At 46.1% G+C, this 18,899-nt stretch overlaps 1 protein-coding gene across 1 annotated transcript in view; it reads left to right on the top strand.

The window, feature by feature from the left end:
• The window catches only part of LOC135819231 (sushi, von Willebrand factor type A, EGF and pentraxin domain-containing protein 1-like), a 157,894-nt gene extending 139,338 nt beyond the window's left edge, over nt 1-18,556 (top strand). Inside the window, exons 24-26 of the mRNA XM_065332398.1 lie at nt 2,184-2,360; nt 6,571-7,362; nt 15,439-18,556. Of these exons, the coding sequence (XP_065188470.1) occupies nt 2,184-2,360; nt 6,571-7,362; nt 15,439-17,516 (3,047 nt within the window). The 3' untranslated portion in view covers nt 17,517-18,556. The remainder of the gene's footprint in view (nt 1-2,183; nt 2,361-6,570; nt 7,363-15,438) is intronic.
• Nucleotides 18,557-18,899: the final 343 nt, after the last annotated feature.

Raw genomic sequence — 18,899 nt, 5'->3', positions numbered from 1 at the left:
TGATGATCTTGCACGTCCGGTGACTGGTCACTGGTGCATACGGCTGTGGCACTGGCAGTCAGGACTCAGGGACGCGGAGGCCGACTTGTCAGCAAGCAACATCTCGCCTACTCTGCCGGAATCTTCGCTCGACTCGACCTCAGTCAGACCTGGAAATATACTTTTGAAACTTTGCTTGCACGCGTTGCAGAATTGCCGGAGTAGGCGCGAGTATTATTGTGCACTATTGCTGGTACACACTCTATGTTGCGCTTTTGTCCAGAAGCGCCATGCTTCGTGACTAGTGGACCTGACGATGGCAATGCTATTCTCACTTTCAAAGCCAAAATCGTAATGAAAATGTATGTCACGCTTTGAGAAAGTAAGCTTGCAGCGTCGTCATCTTCTGGACAGGCGCATAGTCACTGATTTGGAATTTTGAGCGTGCGCACCTACTTCTCAAACCGAGAAGTCGGCTGAGAACGAAAAACATTTGCGCCTAAATGCTTGACAATTGTGAATTTGATCGTCGAACAAAATGCGTCCTCGCGATGTCCGTGCACAGCTTTGGGATGGCCAAGAACTCGAAAGCCCTTCTCTGATAGACCCATAACCCATTGCTGAAGAGATCTTGTACTCCATCTCGCCCGACCTGGAGCGCCACTTTTTTGAAGGTCGGCTCCCTGACTACATATATATAACGAAGTGCTAACTCCAACGAGTTAACGAGGAGAAATTTGTCGCTAAAATATAAATCGTTATACAGAAATCGATACATATACTTATTGAGCGTTGAGAATAAGTGAGAATCGTTACCTTTGATACACGTAAACCAGTCAATTTGGGGAAATCGTTATATATGCGCCTCGTTAGAATAATGACTTTTACAGTAGTTGAGTGCCGATGCACAGTTCAAATTATCCAGCATATTCCGTCATAATCGGATAAAGCATGTGAGTGATCTCAACTCCACACGAGAGTGCTCAACTGCTAGCAATGAGAATAAATATATTTTCCAAAGCTATATTTAAACCAGGCCCGAAAGTATCTTTCCAGAGTGCTCAAATTGACAAGTCAGTGAGCTCTGCTGAACACAATCAGCAAAATTATATTGTATCTGAGGAAAATATGGGAGGCGTATCCAATTTTGAAAGAAAAGGCGTCAACATCGACCAAATCCACACAGTCAGGTAAAGCCAATCTGTGTGAACGTTTTCGTTCCCTTCTCATCATGGGTAAGTACAGGGAATAATGGAGAATATCAATATACAGCAACTTATAGAGCTACATACAGCAAAAGCATAGATCAAGAACCTCACGCTATTGGAGTGGAAAAAATAGATTTCAGCTGAACAGATCAAAAACAGGGTAATGGTCAAAAAATGACAAAATCATAATGAAAACATCAATGAGGAGCAGCGTTCCTGACACTTTCACGAGGATTAGCGCAAAACAACTGAAGTGACAAAACATTTTCCTGCTGAACACATAGTTCAGGGGACAACGTACGAATATATAACGCTTCCAAAACAATTATTCCCTACTGTATAGCAGAAAATTTTCGGACGGAATTTATTTTCGTACGATTTCGTACACGCCCTCTTTTGTACTAAAATTAATTCCGTCCTAAAATTTGTTCCTGTGAAGTTAAGTACACTATACATGCGTACCGCAAGCAAACAAGTGCATTTAACATGCACCACTGTACGAAAATAAAATCCGTACGAAATGTCGAAATTCGGCTTTGTCCGAAAATAATTCCGTGCGAACATTTCCTGCTATACAGTATATTATAACTCGGATACTGGGCCATTAATAAATGTAAAAAAGAGAAGAAGAAAAACACAGCAGAACGAGTTATGCAGCACGACTGTAACAAGAAGATCATTCCGGTTTCTGAATGTCTCAGTAGCCTGTCATTGTTGTGCCCTATTATCGCACGTTCTGACTCTTTATCATCTTGTTACAGTCGTGGATAGTTGCTGCATACCTCGTTCTCATGTGCTTTCTTCTCTTTTTTCCCTATAATTATTATATCTTTCTTATTGTTTCTTGTCCACTATTGCTTGTCGGACGTAGTAATTAGATCATGAGTTTGATTTCCTACTGTACTTTCCACTGTTTATTGGACAACGAATGCCACCTGAGTCCAACATAATTATATCTTTCTCTCTTATTAATTCTTGTGCCCTTGGTTCTTGCAGTTATATCTGACTATTGTGATCCAGTACAATCTCCTGACAATGGCATGGTTCTCACACATAATCAGTCGATTGGCGCCATAGCAATCCTGTCCTGTAACACTGGCTACAACTTATCGGATGTATCTTCGGTCGTCTGTTCTCGCGGTGGAAAATGGAGTCACAATCCAGAGTGCCAGAGTAAGTTTTGTGATCACATTTATACTATTGCTCAAAGTGGAACAATAGTAGAGAAAAGCAAGTTTGTTGGAAGACTGTGTTTCCTGATAATTGAAATCATCCGTCAGAGGTACACTCACACTGGATTCGTCATCCTGACCAAAGAAATTAGCTATCTTTCTCTTTCCCTTTTTCTCTCTCCAGTCTCTCTGACTCTCTGTCTCTCTGTCTCCCTCTCTGTCTCTCTGTCTCTGTCTCTCTCTCTCTCTCTCTCTCTCTCTCTCTCTCTCTCTCTCTCTCTCTCTCTCTCTCTCTCTCTCTCTCTCTCTCTCTCTCTCTTTTCTATCCCACTCCAACGTGCAGTTACATAAAGTCGAATGATGTGGTTGCCTGTTTGGGTGTAAATGCGGGTACAAGCACAAGCACAAGGTGGATACTTTGGATTTTCTCTTTGGAGCTGCTAACATTCTTTTGTTCGAGTCTGAATCTCGCTAAGTTAGCAAACATGTAGGGCTCACTTCACAAGGAAAGGTGTTAAGCGCTGAGATTCAAAGCAATGCATTCCCAAAGCGTACTACTGAAGTAGTATTTTCATGTGCTGCTAAAATCTTTTGCAGAAGTCTTTGATGGTCAAAACACTGACTTGCTGTGATCAGAAGCAACCAGGACTAGTAGAGATTGGAATGTCTTGAAGCAGAAGTAACTATAGATAGGTTGAAATGGCTGCTGGTTTACGCCGTTGCTACACAAATGTAGCTTCTTTCTGTAATGACAGTCTATCGCAAAGCGAATTTTCTTCCCTTGCCGCCGAGAGCTAGCTGGCCTCTGCACTCCGTCAGGTTTTAGCAAAATGTCGACTGACTAGCTGGTGGAGGTATCATCTCGGCTTCAGCTCCACGAGCGAAAAACTCCAAAGCATATGCAGCAAAATATGGTACTTGTAGCTGCTCTTCCTTGTGAATGGCCTTAGTGCCGGTACACAGTTCAAACTATTCAGCACATGCCATGATAGCGCATGAAGCGGGCACGTGATCCAAACTGAACAAAATCGCAGAATGCGGACTGGAAATTTGTCGACTTTCTGCAGGGAAAAAGTCGTGCCAATTCAATACAGCTACAAGACTATACTACCTCTGTCGAGCAAAACTTGGCGCGTTCCTTTTTGTGGTGCTACCACATGGCTGAGAAGTTCGACCTACATGTAACTCAATGTACCCAGATGCTGGAATCCAAACCACGAGCTGGTGAGTGGCACATGGCGATTCTCGCGTACAAGAGGTAGACGGTTGTCGAGGCAGGCCAGTCTACCCTGTACCAGCACAACTGCGCGTGCTTCCATTCTGTGAAGGAGAAGCGTCGTGCTTCCGCGTGTCGAATCAAAACCATGGAGTTCTCTCTCTCACGTTCTTTTTCCACATGTACGTGGTGACTCAGCCAACAGACGTCAATGTCATGTATCTAGTACCCGGGATCGTTCAAGAGCCTCCAGAGAGATGCGGCTCTGGTGACTTAGAAAAATCGCCAGAACTTGATCTCGGCAATTTTGGACTGTTTGGGAGAATAGCCAGACCAGAACGTTGGAGTCCATGCGCGTGCAGAGGTGTTGCACAGTTCTTATTACGGCATTCTAGAGAATGTCAAGTGGAGAGCTTGCGAGTGTGGGCCTTGTACAAAGTGTTATGAAAAGTAACAATCATATTCGCGCAATTTTGATGGAGAAATCCGTTGCAAGTCAGGTGGGTTGTCACGTCCGCTGGCCAGAGCGCAGTGTGCTTTCCTCGCTTGTTACTGTTAGGTGACCCCGGTGAACTTGGTTAGGCGATACTTGCTTGCGTGGCGTCATTTTGCGATAACTTCGCTTCTTTTGTTCAGCAGTCTTCTTCTGATACGATATCTAGTATCTATCTTTCTTTCTACTCAATCTGCGGACATAACTGCTTCGTCCTTTGTGAACTCATCAGCGCAGCACAGAGGAAATCAGGACGGACCTGATAGCAATGAAAAATAAAATTTGCAAAGCCAGATTAAAACCAGGCTCGAACGCACCTTGCCAGAGTGCTCCAACTGACGAATCAGGGAGCTCTGCATAACGCAAACAGCAAACTATATATCTATCTCCATCTATCTACCCATCTATCTATCTATCTATCTATTTATCTATCTATTGTATGTCGTATTTCATTGCGAAGATCTGCGCTTCGGTCGTCTGAGCTGTGCTGAGGAGCTCTAGCAGAGCGAAACAGTTGCTGTCCACAGATTTGAGTATCTATCTGAAATAGTAAATTGTTCTCCCCCTGGCCCCCGCCACACAGCAACACACCGTTCAGTTAGCTTCAATACTAGCATTCAATTGTCAATAATAAACGGCGAGGGCACAGGAGGAGAAAGACGAAAATGGACACGGGAAAAGACAACGGAAAAAGACACGAAGAAACAACCAAGAACAAGCAGTAATATTGCGAGGACAAATCGGTACGACCAATCAGGGACAAGTACGTACAGAACACATGACCAAGACCAAGACAACCAGACCACGGACGAATCACACATGACTTTCATTCCAAGACCAAACTAGCACTGCGCATGTACAGCATTCACTTGACAGTCACTCTCACACAGACGGAAGCAGATCATCACATTCTCACAAAGCGTACTCTTGCATGCACCACATACCATAAACGTCACGCATCACACCATACTCGCACGTACACTTAGACCATATAATATAATTATGACATCAGACACTGGACTCTACAAGACAAGAACCAAATACAACATGCGTAAATCATAGTCGTAATACAATTTCGCAACATATCTACCTATCTATTTTTCTATCTAACTATCTATCTGTTGTACATCCGGCAGCGTTAGTAGAGTTTCGTTCTACATGCGGGTGCACCTGTAGCAATTTGTCGTACACGCTGCTGCGTTTGTGTCTATTTGCCGTGAATGCAGCTGACCCATGGTACACGCAGTGGCGCTGTCTTTGAATGCTTTGTACATGCGGCTGCACCGTCTTTTGTCTCCTCCGTATGCACACTTTCTCTTTTTGTCCCCATTGTATACACATTTTCTCGTCTTGTGTCCGTTGTATTCGTCCGGTTGCCGTCTTGTCTCCGTCGTATTTGATCGTCTGTGGTCTTGGGGGCCTATTATATGTGCAACTCCAGCCCGGGCTGGAGCAAGCGGGCCAGCCCGCCGAGAGTGCTTACATATGCACGGCCGGGCTGGTCGCCAGCGCTTAGAGCACCTGAGAGCGCTGAGAGCACCTGTTCTCTACGAACATCTTTGCCAACATCAAGGAACTAATACTTTTCTATACTACTAGACATTCCTCCCATAAATCATAATTCAAATTTATCCACTCTAAGGTTGCATTTTATCACATCAATTCGCCAATTGATTTGTGTCTCATAAAAATCATTGAATATTATTGTGTAGCTGAAGTTCAAAATGAACGTCATCCGTACGGTTGTCCATTCAGGTCATCCTAGCGCTATTTTGCAACATGTACACAAATCAACTGCAGATTAATTATCCAAGCCAAATAGCGATAGGACGACCTGAATGCGCACACCCCTGGCCTTTCAAATCATGGTAACTGCCTGTGAAGCTGTGTGCATGGACAACCATATGGATGACATTCATTTGGAACTTCAGTACCATAATAATCTTCAATGATTGTCACGAGACACAAATCAATTTGCAAATTGATGTGATACCAAAATACTGCATAAGTACAAAGTTTTCGTTCACGAAATCCTTCGTTGGGTCACTCCTCCAGCAGGCTTGTTACGTACTAAATTTCGTTTTTGGTCGAGGTCTGTCACCCCGAACATTCAGAAAAAAACTTCAGTTTGGTACAAACTTTAGTTATTTCGTGCCCCCTATTAAACGAATATAGCGAAAGTTTATTCCAAACGAAAATTTGTACTTATACGGTAGATAAATTTAAATCATGATTTATGTGAGGAATGAGCAAAATATCTAAGGTCCATATTGAACCATGTATGGTTAAAATGAGTCGACCTGCTGCAAGAAGTGTCTGCATATCTCTCAGGGCATGAAGCTAGAACAGTTACAGTGTAAACAGCATCTTATCATTCATCTCCTCTGGTTGTGCATTCTAGTAGTGGTATTTATTTTATTTACCATCGGATGCCTCAACAGTGATATACACAGCTCTTAAGAGGGTTTCTGCTACGCTGTTCATATTTTGTTTATGCTTTAGGAGTTGCAATTCAACCTCCACCCACCACTCAAACCACCACACAAGCCACCACTCCAACAATCGTTCAAACCACAGCTCAAACCAACAATCCGACCACTGCAAATTCACTAATCATTCCCCCTCACACCACCAAAGCAGAAACTGTCTCTGATCCAACATTATACAGCACTCTGGTTCCAGCGTCAAGGACCGTCATTGCTGTTACGTCAGGGACAATAGCGGGGTCAACATCCACGCCATCCCCAACTGCAATAGACTCAGCCTCAACTGTTCATATTCTTAGTACTAGTCACCAGCAACAGCAACAGCAACAGCAGACACAGCAACAGACACCGCAACAGCAGACACAGGAACAGACACCGCAACAGCAGACACAGCAACAGACACCGCAACAGCAGACACCGCAACAGCAGACACAGCAACGGACACTGCAACAGCAGACACGGCAACAGCAGCAGACACAGCAACAGCAGCAGCAGACACAGCAACAGCAGCAGCAGACACAGCAACAGCATCAGCAAACGCAGCAACAGCAGCAGCAGACGCAGCAACAGCAGCAGCAGACACAGCAACAGCAGCAGACACAGCAACAGCAGCAGCAGACGCAGCAACAGCAGCAGCAGACGCAGCAACAGCAGCAGCAGACGCAGCAACAGCAGCAGCAGACGCAGCAACAGCAGCAGCAGACGCAGCAACAACAGCAGCAGACACAGCAGCAGCGGCAGCAGCAGCAACAGCAGGCAGTGAAGGAGCAACCAGTTACTGGCTTCCATACCACTTCAACATCAATTCGTAAGTGAATGTGGGAGTGACTTTGCATGTGTGGCACGTGTTGTGAACCGGCCGTGGAGTGAAACGTTCGCCAGCAGCCTCTAGGTTCGGTCTAGTCAAACAGTTAAGGTGGTTTATAGCATTGCTCATGACAAGCAGTTTTGCAGGTTGGCGTTCTGGCGGATTTGACTTGTTTCCCTTTTCTGGCAATTCCGTTATTTATATTTAAATTAACGTGAAACAAATTTGCCTGGGGCTCGCGTAGAGCGAAAAAAGGCGAGTTGTAGAAATCGTTTTCAGCTGTCCTTCTAGCACTCTATCATTGCATTTTGTCTATTGAGATCCCCTCCCCCCCCCCCTCCTTTTCCTCACTGTTGCATGTGTAGCTGCATAAGTGCCTACCCATGTGTAGCTGCATAAGTGCCTACCCATGTGTAGCTGCATAAGTGCCTACCCATGTGTAGCTGCATAAGTGCCTACCCATGTGCAGCTGCATAAGTGCCTACCCATGTGTAGCTGCATAAGTGCCTACCCATGTGTAGCTGCATAAGTGCCTACCCATGTGTAGCTGCATAAGTGCCTACCCATGTGTAGCTGCATAAGTGCCTACCCATGTGTAGCTGCATAAGTGCCTACCCATGTGTAGCTGCATAAGTGCCTACCCATGTGTAGCTGCATAAGTGCCTACCCATGTGTAGCTGCATAAGTGCCTACCCATGTGTAGCTGCATAAGTGCCTACCCACTTCAACTTTGTTATTCATACTGTAGAATCCTGCCAGAGCGCCCCTACCTCCTCGACGCTTCGAGTAGGTTCAGGTGAGGAGGGGTGCATGGGCGAGTCCTACTTGCCGCATTCAGTACTACATGAAAAGTACTCACCCTACGAAAGCTGTTCGTGCATCTCGTACACCGACCAAAGGTCAAGAGCCAGGAGTCGTTCAGACCAGGTTTGTGCGATCCCTGATCAAGAGGGTGGGCACTGTTGCATACATTTCCAACGGGGTTGAGCTCGCTTCTGCAGTACATTACGGCATCACAGAGTCATATGAGGATACAATCAATCACTTCCCTGACAAGAAGTCAGGGAGGGGCGGATAGGAGAGACGGGGCGCTCTGCCGGTATTTTAAGGTACCGGAAAAGCCCCTGTATACGCTCATCCTCCATGTACACGCCCAGTCAGGGGAAGTCAACACTTTTGTTCCAAAATAGCGCCCATGCCAATGTATACGCCCAGGTATGCCGGCAACACCAGTACATATACAGGTACTGATACCCAGTACTTACTGCTATCCCTATTTCAAGTATACGCCCGGTTCAAAAATAACGCCTGTGCCCTTGCAAACGCCCAGGGAAACGAGACTGCTATTCTATACTCCCGGGTCCTATACACGGGCTTTCACGGTAATAATATGATTACACAGAGGAACGAGCCGTTGCGGTTTCACGTACTGAATCCATCATCAAACGAAATTGATACTGGCCATGCCCTGAGAGTACTGCTATATACATGTACCGTATTTTTCCGGTTGTAAGTCGACCTTTTACGACTTAAAATAGGAGAAAGGGGGGGGGTCGACTTACAACCGGGATTTGACTTATAACCGGGAACTATCAGTATCTTACAAAAAACGACCTGCACTGCATGCACGAGTGCACTATGTGTGCACCTTTTTGCGAGTTTATTAGCCTTCTTCAAGAATTGGGACATTACACCCTCCAATAAGGAATGTTTACATGATTTGTTGATGTGTTAGTAGAAGGGAGTGGTTAGTAGTGCTTTTTTGGGTGAAAACTTTAAAACGCAGAACTGAGACCTCCGGGTACGGGGGTCGACCTATAACCGGGGTCGACTTACAACCGGTAAAATACGGTACCATGAATGTGGCAAGCCCAGTATAACAATAGAGAGGTTTTGCATTCCGAATTTCGGAACGATTTTCGACTGTGCTTTTCCGAAAAAAGCGCGTGCCGAAAAACGGCATTTTCAGTGTTTTGCATTCCGAAAATACAAGAGTACATGAAAAGGTTTTCATGGACTCTTGGAAAATTTGATTCCACTTCGTTTCTAAGCAAGGGTTGCCATGCAAAACAAAATGGAGAGCATCGAAGGGGTTGAGCAGGATCAAATCCATGTGCAGGTCAAACTGGGTGCGTTTCGAAGACGAGGACGGACTGATGGTGGACCAAGTGATCCAACAGCTGAAGACGAGGTTGGCGAACTACTGTCTTGTACTGTCAGTAGGCTCCATGGCAAAGGAAGATAGAGTGTGATGGAGTGTGAAAAGATTAGTCAACATGGCGAGATCAGCGAGAGCAGCAAAAACCAGCAAAAATCAAAACTACATACCCCGGTAGGTGGAAAACATTTCAAATAATCAAGAGCAGCAGAAAACAGAAATACAAACATGAAAAATACACTTTTTTGTATTCAAATATGCACTCCCAAACATGAAAGAGCCGAAAATCCATTTTCGGAAAACCATACACTTTCGCCACCACACTTTCGAAAGTTCGACTACTTTTTCGACTTCTGCCGCCACATTCCGAAAATAATTCCGAAATTCGGAATGCAAAACCTCTCTAATTACCATATGACATGCAGCACGGTGTAGAGTGTGTATTGTTAGATGATATTCTCGTGGAATCAGGTCACAAAGCTTGATAAGAGATGTTATTTGGTCTAGAGTTAGGTGCAGAGAGAAAGTGTTTTATTCCCGTAGCTATGCAGAAGACGTTACTTCAGTAACGTCTGGCGCTAGCCAGGGTCCACACAGCTTTAATTTGGTGTTTGTTTGCTTGTTTGTTTGTTTGTGTCACGCCTGGAGCTATCCCGTACCTTTCCCGTACCGTACCATCAAACACAGCTGGCCACAAACAGCTGGCCACAATATTTGCTGGCTCCCGTATCTGTCCCGTACCGTTCCGTACCATCGAACACAGCTCTAGCGCTAGCTGGCCAGAATATTCGTCGTATTATGTACAGCTGTATTAAGTATGTACAGCTGTATACGACTCCCTGATGTATATGGAGATTTTCTGGAAAGAACTAGGGAGACGAGGAGGAAATGCAATTAGTATGGACGTTAGTTGCCGAATAGGTGATAGGATGCGTCAGCAACAACATACTTTGGAAGACAGATCCTGTCGTCTCCAAAATAAGTGTGAACGGGCGAGTCAGCGCCGGTCACAGGAAATGTCGGAAGAGAGATCCCGTCGACTCCAGAACGCCCGTGATCGGCAGAGTCAGCGCCGATCCCAGGAAACGTCAGGACAGACATCCCGTCGACTCCAGAACGCCCGCGTGATCGGCAGAGTCAGCGCCGGTCCCATAGCTATGCAGAAGACGTTACTTCAGTAACTCATTGAAACGTTTTTGCAATACAATGATGTAGCTAATCAAAGGAAAAAAACATTTCCATCAGTTCTAACAACATGCACGATGAGCTAGGAAACAAAGCATAGCGTAGGGCCCTGAGCTTTCAAGCTCTCTCGTTTCTGTGTACAGTCAGACCTCGCTTTAAAATAATAGTTATACAGTCAGACCTCGCTTATCCGGTCCTCTTTTATCCGGATCCCTCGCCATCCGGAAGAACATAGCTGGTTACCGATTTACAGTACGTATAGTGCATGCAACATATCCGCTGTTCGGTTATCCGGTTACCACGCCCACACAGATATATTTGTGGAAAACGGATGTTTGCGGTTAACCCATTCAGCGCTACTGGGCCTTGCCTATGGTACTCTGCATATAAATGCTAAAAACAGGGCCAATAGTAAGTTCTAAAATTCCAGGTTTGGCAACTGGCAACTGGGGTCCTCAAATATTTTGGAAAATGATTGCCAAGAGGGTTAAGTAAGCGATATTCTGCTAGAACCAGGTGACAGAATTGACAAGTAATATTTATTCTCATGGCGGCACTTTGACCCAAGCTCGGATCGCATATTAGTAGCCCTGATGATTGGCCAGGGGGTCAGGCACGCCAATGTGTAGCAAGGCCAAGCTATTCAAAGTGGAGAGACTGTTTTTTATTTTAGTTGAGAAGTGAGAGGCTCAGCCTGTGAAAGTGGACACCATGCAAATCCTGAAAAGTTTCTATTCCAAAAAGGAGTACGTGATCTGAGGAGTACGTCATCTGAGGAGTACGTCATCTGAGGAGTACGTCATCTGAGGAGTACGTCATCTGAGAAGTACGTCATCTGAGGAGTACGTCATCTGAGAGCACACTTTACGACAAATTCATGACACTGCCTTAACAGCCTGTAGTACAGGATGTGTAAAATTGTTCGGGTGTGAATGTGGGTGTGAATGTGGGTGTGAATGTGGGTGGAAGTACACGGTTTTCCTGCAAGTTATATTCGTGAGAGATGACACAAAAGAGACCAGGTGTGAGCGTTTTGTTTTCTTCTTCTTTTTCTTTTAAATACTGAATACCACAGAAGCATTTAGATGCTGCACACCGAGGGCGGTGGCATATACGATGGAGGTGGGAGAGAGAAAGAGAGAGAGAGAGAGAGAGAGAGAGAGAGAGAGAGAGAGAGAGAGAGAGAGAGAGAGAGAGAGAGAGAGAGAGAGAGAGAGAGAGAGAGAGAGAGAGAGAGAGAGAGAGGGAGAGAGAGGGAGAGAGGGAGAGAGAGAGAGAGAGAGAGAGAGAGAGAGAGAGAGAGAGAGAGAGAGAGAGAGAGAGAGAGAGAGAGAGAGAGAGAGAGAGAGAGAGAGAGAGAGAGAGAGAGAGAGAGAGAGAGAGAGAGAGAGAGAGAGAGAGAGAGAGAGAGAGAGAGAGAGAGAGAGAGAGAGAGAGAGAGAGAGAGAGAGGGAGAGAGAGAGAGAGAGAGAGAGAGAGAGAGAGAGAGAGAGAGAGAGAGAGAGAGAGAGAGAGAGAGAGAGAGAGATCATAAACTGCCTGTGGCCCATTCTTGACCTTTTTCTTGAATGTGATCATAACTCTGCGAGAAGGGGGGGGGCTGCAGAAGGGTAGGTGGGAGATGATTCCACATAGCGGGGAGGAAATGGGGAAATGAGCGAAGTGTGTTGTTCCGTGACTGAGGAATAAGGATACTGGCTCCTTGTGACGGGTGGTGTGCTGCAGGTCTGGTGGTCGCAAGAGTAGACATGCAACACTGTGCTGCGGCTGCTGATGGTGGCAGAATGACTCTCAGCATTTCCGGACCCTCCGCAAAGTGTAGCTTGTACAGGAAACACAGCCCTGCTATGGTGCATCGAATGTGAAGGCCTGGGAGGTATGATCCGTCTCCAATTATTTATGGGGCACAGTGCTAGATGTCAGTGAGGCGGACCAAGGCGGTAGGGGCCATACTCATCCACACCAGCATGCCGTACTGTAACACTGGGCGGACCGTGAAAGCCACAATACACAGTTGCCGGGTGTTTTGGGTCTAACACAGCCACTGGGCCTCACACACTGCAAGCTATCAAATGCGGCTGTGGAATGCCAGCTGCCTGTTAGCTGCATGTCGAAAGTAATGCCAAAAAGCTTGAGTTCCTCCGCTTCAGGCATGACTGCTCCTGGAAGCGTATTATCATTGGAGGGTTTGGTGAGCAGTGATGGCTGACGGTCAATGCCTGCGACTTTGTGGGCTCGAACTTGGTCCTCCGCCTGCTTCCCCATGCTGTCAGTGAGTCCACTGGCTGTGAGCAAAAGTACCTTTCTCCTCTGCCATGGGTTGACACATACAAACACCGTACAAAAGAATGCACTTGACTTGCACGTGTGCTCTTTATCTTTTCCCAGAGAATATTTTCAGGATTGGTATATTCAAAAACACGACAGCCAGGATCAAGCTGAGTGGCTCCCTGAGTCCCCCTTTCCCAACTAACATCGGAGTGGTCCAGGGAGACCCGATGTCCCCTATTATGTTCATAACATATGCAGAAGGCACAATGCGCAAGATAAGGGAAAGATGCACAATTCGCTCACCAATGCCTGCTCCAACAACGCAGTACGCTGACGATACTACTCTGCATAACCGAAATGACGATGAGGCGAAGGCTCTTGTTGCTGAGTGTGAACCTATATTTAACGAAGACAACCTCAACCTCAATACACAGAAAACTGAATATGTTGATGTTACAAGAAACAGCAACGAATGGAGATCAATCAAACTCCTGGGTTCTCTATTGGGCTCTGCAGAAGACGTGGACATGAGAAACTCAAAAGCAAACAGGGCGTTTGGTTCGATTTCTTGGAGACGGCATTCCTTTCAATCCCGACTGTGTATGTTTAACTGCCTCATAATGCCGATCCTTCTATACAATTGCGGATTGTGGACTCTGTCCAAATTGCTGAACGACAAACTGGACAAATGGCAACGGAGGAAGCTACGCGTACTGCTGCAGATTGTCTACCCGCAACGCATCACCAATAACAACTTATACACAGAAACAAAACAATCTCCAGTTAGTGCCACATGTCGGCGACGCAGGCTGCTGTGGTTTGGCCATGTGGTGCGAGAGGGTCCGGAATCCGCCTCGTTCCAAGCACTGGAGCTATCAATCAACACAAACGACATAAAAAAAACCCGTGGCCGTCCGCCATTGCGGTGGATAGATACGATTCGGCACGACCTGAAGGCAGCGGATCTCTCCGTGGAGAGCGCTCTCCAAGCTGCAGGAGATAGACTAACTTGGCTTGACACTGTTGACAGATGCGTCGACTCTGCTCCTGTCTAACAGGTTCAGGGAAGATGCGAGCTGTGTTTATTATTATTATATTCAAAAACAAAAAAGTTGTTTTTAATATGCCCTACGAGGCGGATTTGGGTTTCCGACCTAAAGATAGCTCCATATCTCTGTTGTGGCTGCTGTATACTTCATTTAAAGTGATAATCAAAAAACAGGCATTAGCCTAACAACAGTGGACCTACATCTGTAAGGTGCCTATGCAGTGCCTATGCAGTGCCTATGCAGTGTAAAGTGCCTATGCAGTGCCTATGCAGTGCCTATGCAGTGTAAAGTGCCTATGCAGTGCCTATGCAGTGTAAAGTGCCTATGCAGTGCCTATGCAGTGTAAAGTGCAGTGTTCTGCCTTATCTCACACAGTTATCTAGTTTCGCTCTGTGTGCCTGTGCATGGGTGTCTTCTCAGGAATTTATGTTTGTGTGTGGGTGTTTGCGGGCATGCATGGGTATGTGTGTGTGTGTGTGTGTGTGTGTGTGTGTGTGTGTGTGTGTGTGTGTGTGTGTGTGTGCACCACACCACCTACCACCATGTGCAGCGATTTCCAATCGATAGGTTGCGGGTTCGATTCCCGACGATTATGGTCACACACGTCTTTCTTCTCTTTCTCAGACTCTTCCTGACTTTTCTTTCATTCTCCTGGGTGGTTACCAACAGCCAGTGCATGCCGGAGTATGTGGTGTGATGTGTGTGCAGGAAAAAAATAAAAATAAAAAGACCAAAAAGTAGGGATTCACTGGCCAGAAAAAACCACTTCATAGCTGTGTGGTGTAGACCAGGCTGAATAGTGGCGGCCAATTCTTCAGCCTTGCAAGCTGTTGAATGGTGCAATCCCAGCACAAGTTGCTATGGCTTCTGCTGTAGCATCGCTATCATCGCCTCCGGCGATGGGCGTCCAATGGTCCAATGGTGTGTGTGTGTGTGTGTGTGTGTGTGTGTGTGTGTGTGTGTGTGTGTGTGTGTGTGTGTGTGTGTGTGTGTGTGTATGTGCGAGTGTGCGTGCGTGTGTGTGTGTGTATGTATGTATTATGTGTATAATTATATGTGCACATAAGTGGGTATACCCAGGTTTCAACAGTGCTCAACACCACAAGGGCGGAGCGTAACCACAAAGGTCAAAAAGAATGGTTCAACCCATTATAGTGCGTTTCATGCACGCAGCTAAATGCATTTAGCTACGTGCATGAAACGCAGCGTTACAACGTATGTATAATATAATGGGTTGAACCATTCTTTTTGACCTTTGTGTGTATATATGTGTGTATATATAATTTTATGTGTGTGTGTGTGTGTGTGTGTGGGTGTGCGTTTGTTCATGTGTGTGTGTGTGTGTGTGTGTGTGCATGCAAAACATGTGGGTTTGTCTGTGTACATGCAATTTTTGTTCCATGGTACCCTTAGATAACGCCGGTACAGGTCAGGCACAGTCGTCAGCAACTTTATTTCTCATTATTGGTGGAAGCTTCTTCGCTTGTGCCGTGCTCCTTATTGTCATCATACTTGTGTACTCTGGCAGAAGAGGCAAAGGCCCGGCAGGAACTACCCTGCTGAAAGGAATGCCACTGTTTCACCCTGTGAAGCAGATTGATTCTAACATCCAGATCAGGAAACTGCCCAATGTAAACGAGCAAAAGCATGGTAGTTTAAGAACGGTGCCCAGCATCCAACTGTCGCAACCCAACGGCAGTGACACTGGCAAGTTGCTGAAAACCCAACAAACAAACCAGTCAATTGTGACAACAGCATTGGGCGTGACAGGACATGATTTATACAGTGACCTGGGTGGTGATGATGTGAACGCTACTGTCCACGAGGAGACGCTCTATGCCCACACCGATGATCTGATATACGAGGGTATATGCAACTCGCATAGGAGTTCGTGCAGTATGTTGGACGCTGACGAGGGAACAGGTGCAGCACAGCACGATTCGGAACAGTGGGAACATTATTGCTCCGACTTCCTAGCCCTGGACAAATTTGACAGGAAATCGACTGCCAGTGGGCCCATGTCGTTTGATATTCCCAATGCATTTGATAATGCTAGTACGAATAGCAATGAGTATGAACTAGACGCATCAAGTATGAATGTTGGCAGACGCAGTCTGGTTGCAACACCATTAAAATGCAAAGGAAGCAAACTCAGCGAGTATATGAATAAGAATGAAATTAAAGCTTGTACGAATCGCAAAATGTCCCTCAACTACAGCAATTGTCGTGATGCCAGTACGGATTTACAAACGTGTTACGACTACAGCAACAGTAAGGAGGCGAACGACAACGAATGGTACGAAGTAGACGCTGTTAAGGCACACCAGTGTGAGCAGTTACCCACTGCTGCTGCTGCCGCCGCCACCGCCACCGCTGATGCTGCTGCTGCAGCGGCTGCTGCAACATGCACCAGAAACGGCAATGAATGCAGTGAAATCTACGAGCTCCTTGACCTAATCGAATCTGATGCGCCTGTCGCCCTACAAGGTGGGCATGCTGGCAGTGCATTGTGCTCTACGCCTGACAATATACGTGATGATCAAGCCAAAGAGGGCAACAGCGCTAGTCAAGGAGTGAACACTGTACAAGAGATAGCTCCTAGCAGCAATGAGCTCTATGCAATGCCCGCATCACTGAATGGCAATCACCATGCACTGTCTAAAGAAAATCTCTATGAATTCACAACATCAAAACACAGTGAGAAGGGCAATGGTGCTGTTTCCATATCGCACAGCTGTGATCAACATCAAGTTACTGACAGCGGTGACTCAGTGTACGAAGAAACAATCGCTTCATGTCACCAACTGGAAGAAAAGAATGCAAATTGTTGCAGCACACGGGGGCACTCAGGGCAGACGAAATGCCCGCTTAAAGCTGCCACAGGAAATGATGGCAGCGGTAGCGGGAATCCCGGCCAATATTCTTTGCCGAACAGAGGGAGAAACAGTACTGTTACGCAACATGATCGCATAGGCAGCGTCAGCAGCAGCAGCAGCAACAACAACAACATTCAACACTCAATGTTGATCGTAGGTCAAGACGACAGTTCCATGCCCATTGATGGCGGCACTGCAGAGACCTGTTACTCGATTCCGACTATAGGCCAAAAGCAAGGTGCTGTGCTTCATGAAGGTGATAGTACTAGTATTGCTAGTGAATATTCAGTGTTAAGAGGAGGCCAACTGAGCAATTCCATGCCACATGATGGTGGCAATATGGATGGTGAATATGCAGTACTGATTGGCCACCAACACAGCAGTTCAATGCCCGATGATTGTGGTGATAATAATGCAGACTACATGGCGCCGAGTAGAGGCCAACCAAGCAGTTCTATGCCACATGATGGTGTTACTGATGAGATTATATACTCGGTGCCAAAAACGGGCCAATCAAGCCGTTCAGTGCCACATGGTGGCTGTACTAAGCCGGAATACTCCGTGCAGGGAAGAGGCCAGCAAACACCAGCTGATGAAGCCGGTGTTCAACAATAGGCAACACAGAGCCTCCATGTCCAGGGTTGGTCATGATGCAGCAGACTATATGCTGGGCTTGAACATGAGCACTGCCGAACTGCTCCATCTTCTACTTACAACGCAGACATCTCCAACAGTTTAGAATAAACGGTCATGAACAGGCATGCCGGTGCCATATGAAACAATGACGTTCCGCCTTCTACGTCTACTAGCTGCTCAAACATAGAAGTGAAGCTTGGTCAGAAGTTGCAATGCTCAAACACATTGAGGGAACTCACAATGTGCATACCTCAGCAACCTTTTTCTCATCCAGTGTGGTAGCCAACGGCAGTGATTTCGAATGGACAGTGTCATTCTGCAGAGTACTTTGTCCACTGTCTTTTTTTGCATGTATAATACACGAAGCCAATTCATTCCAACTCCTGTTAACTACAAGCAGATATTCCTGATCAAATCCGTGCCGGAACCTTGTTGTACCGCTGAAGAATTTACTCCAGGCAAAATGTCGTTGTAGCATTGTTAGATGGCTTTTTTCGTTGAATGGTTGCACGTACTATGGTTCATTACTTGTTGATTTCCTCTCTTTATCTGTCACACCCAGGCATACAAACGTAAACACAAACACACACTCTCTCTCTCTCTCTCTGTCTGTCTGTCTGTCGGTCTGTCGGTCTCTCTCTCTTTCTGTCTCTCTCTCTCTCTCTCTCGTCTATCTCTCTCTCTCTATCTATCTATCTATCTATCTATCTATCTCTCTCGTCTACCTCCGTCTCTCTCCCTCTCTCTCTCTCTCTCTCTCTCTCTCTCACCATCCACCCATCTCTGTACTGCTCTCACGTATCATGCACACAAGCGCATTGTTGTCCTATCTGGTTCATGGTTTCTTTGTCAAGTTTTCCCGTGTTCGCATGTGGTTCTTTTCCCTCCAAATTGCTCTATTCACTAAGTACAATGAATAGATCAATGTATCCAGATTGCTGTCCTGGATTTTTCTGCCTCACGACCAATAACTCATTCACAATTATCACAATACAACACTTGCCATACTGAAATGCCTGTCTCGTATCGACCACTGTTGCAGAAGTTGGCCAACTTTCGTGACATGTGCCCCGCAACATCGAATGGAGTATTCCACTTTGAGCGGCACATTATCACAAAGGTTCGTACAGTTTCTTCTCGGGGGTGCATAGTGTAGAGGTATGTCGCAACAACCAAAAAAAGATGGTGAATCGAGTGTCGCAGTCCCAAATCGTCGCAAGCGTCGCAAGTCGCGTGTCCCTTCGCTCAAAGTGGTGTTGTGAATGGTCATTTAAACATGTCGCACAGATGTATGACCTCCTGTAGAGTATTGTACAATCAAAAATAGAATTGTGTAGAATCGCGTACACTTCTCTGCGATGC

Source organism: Sycon ciliatum, chromosome 6 (assembly GCF_964019385.1).
Source record: "Sycon ciliatum chromosome 6, ocSycCili1.1, whole genome shotgun sequence".
NCBI classification, from domain to species: domain Eukaryota; kingdom Metazoa; phylum Porifera; class Calcarea; order Leucosolenida; family Sycettidae; genus Sycon; species Sycon ciliatum.
The sequence above is the reverse complement of the archived record's forward strand: the minus strand, read 5'-3'. Positions and strand labels throughout refer to the sequence as shown.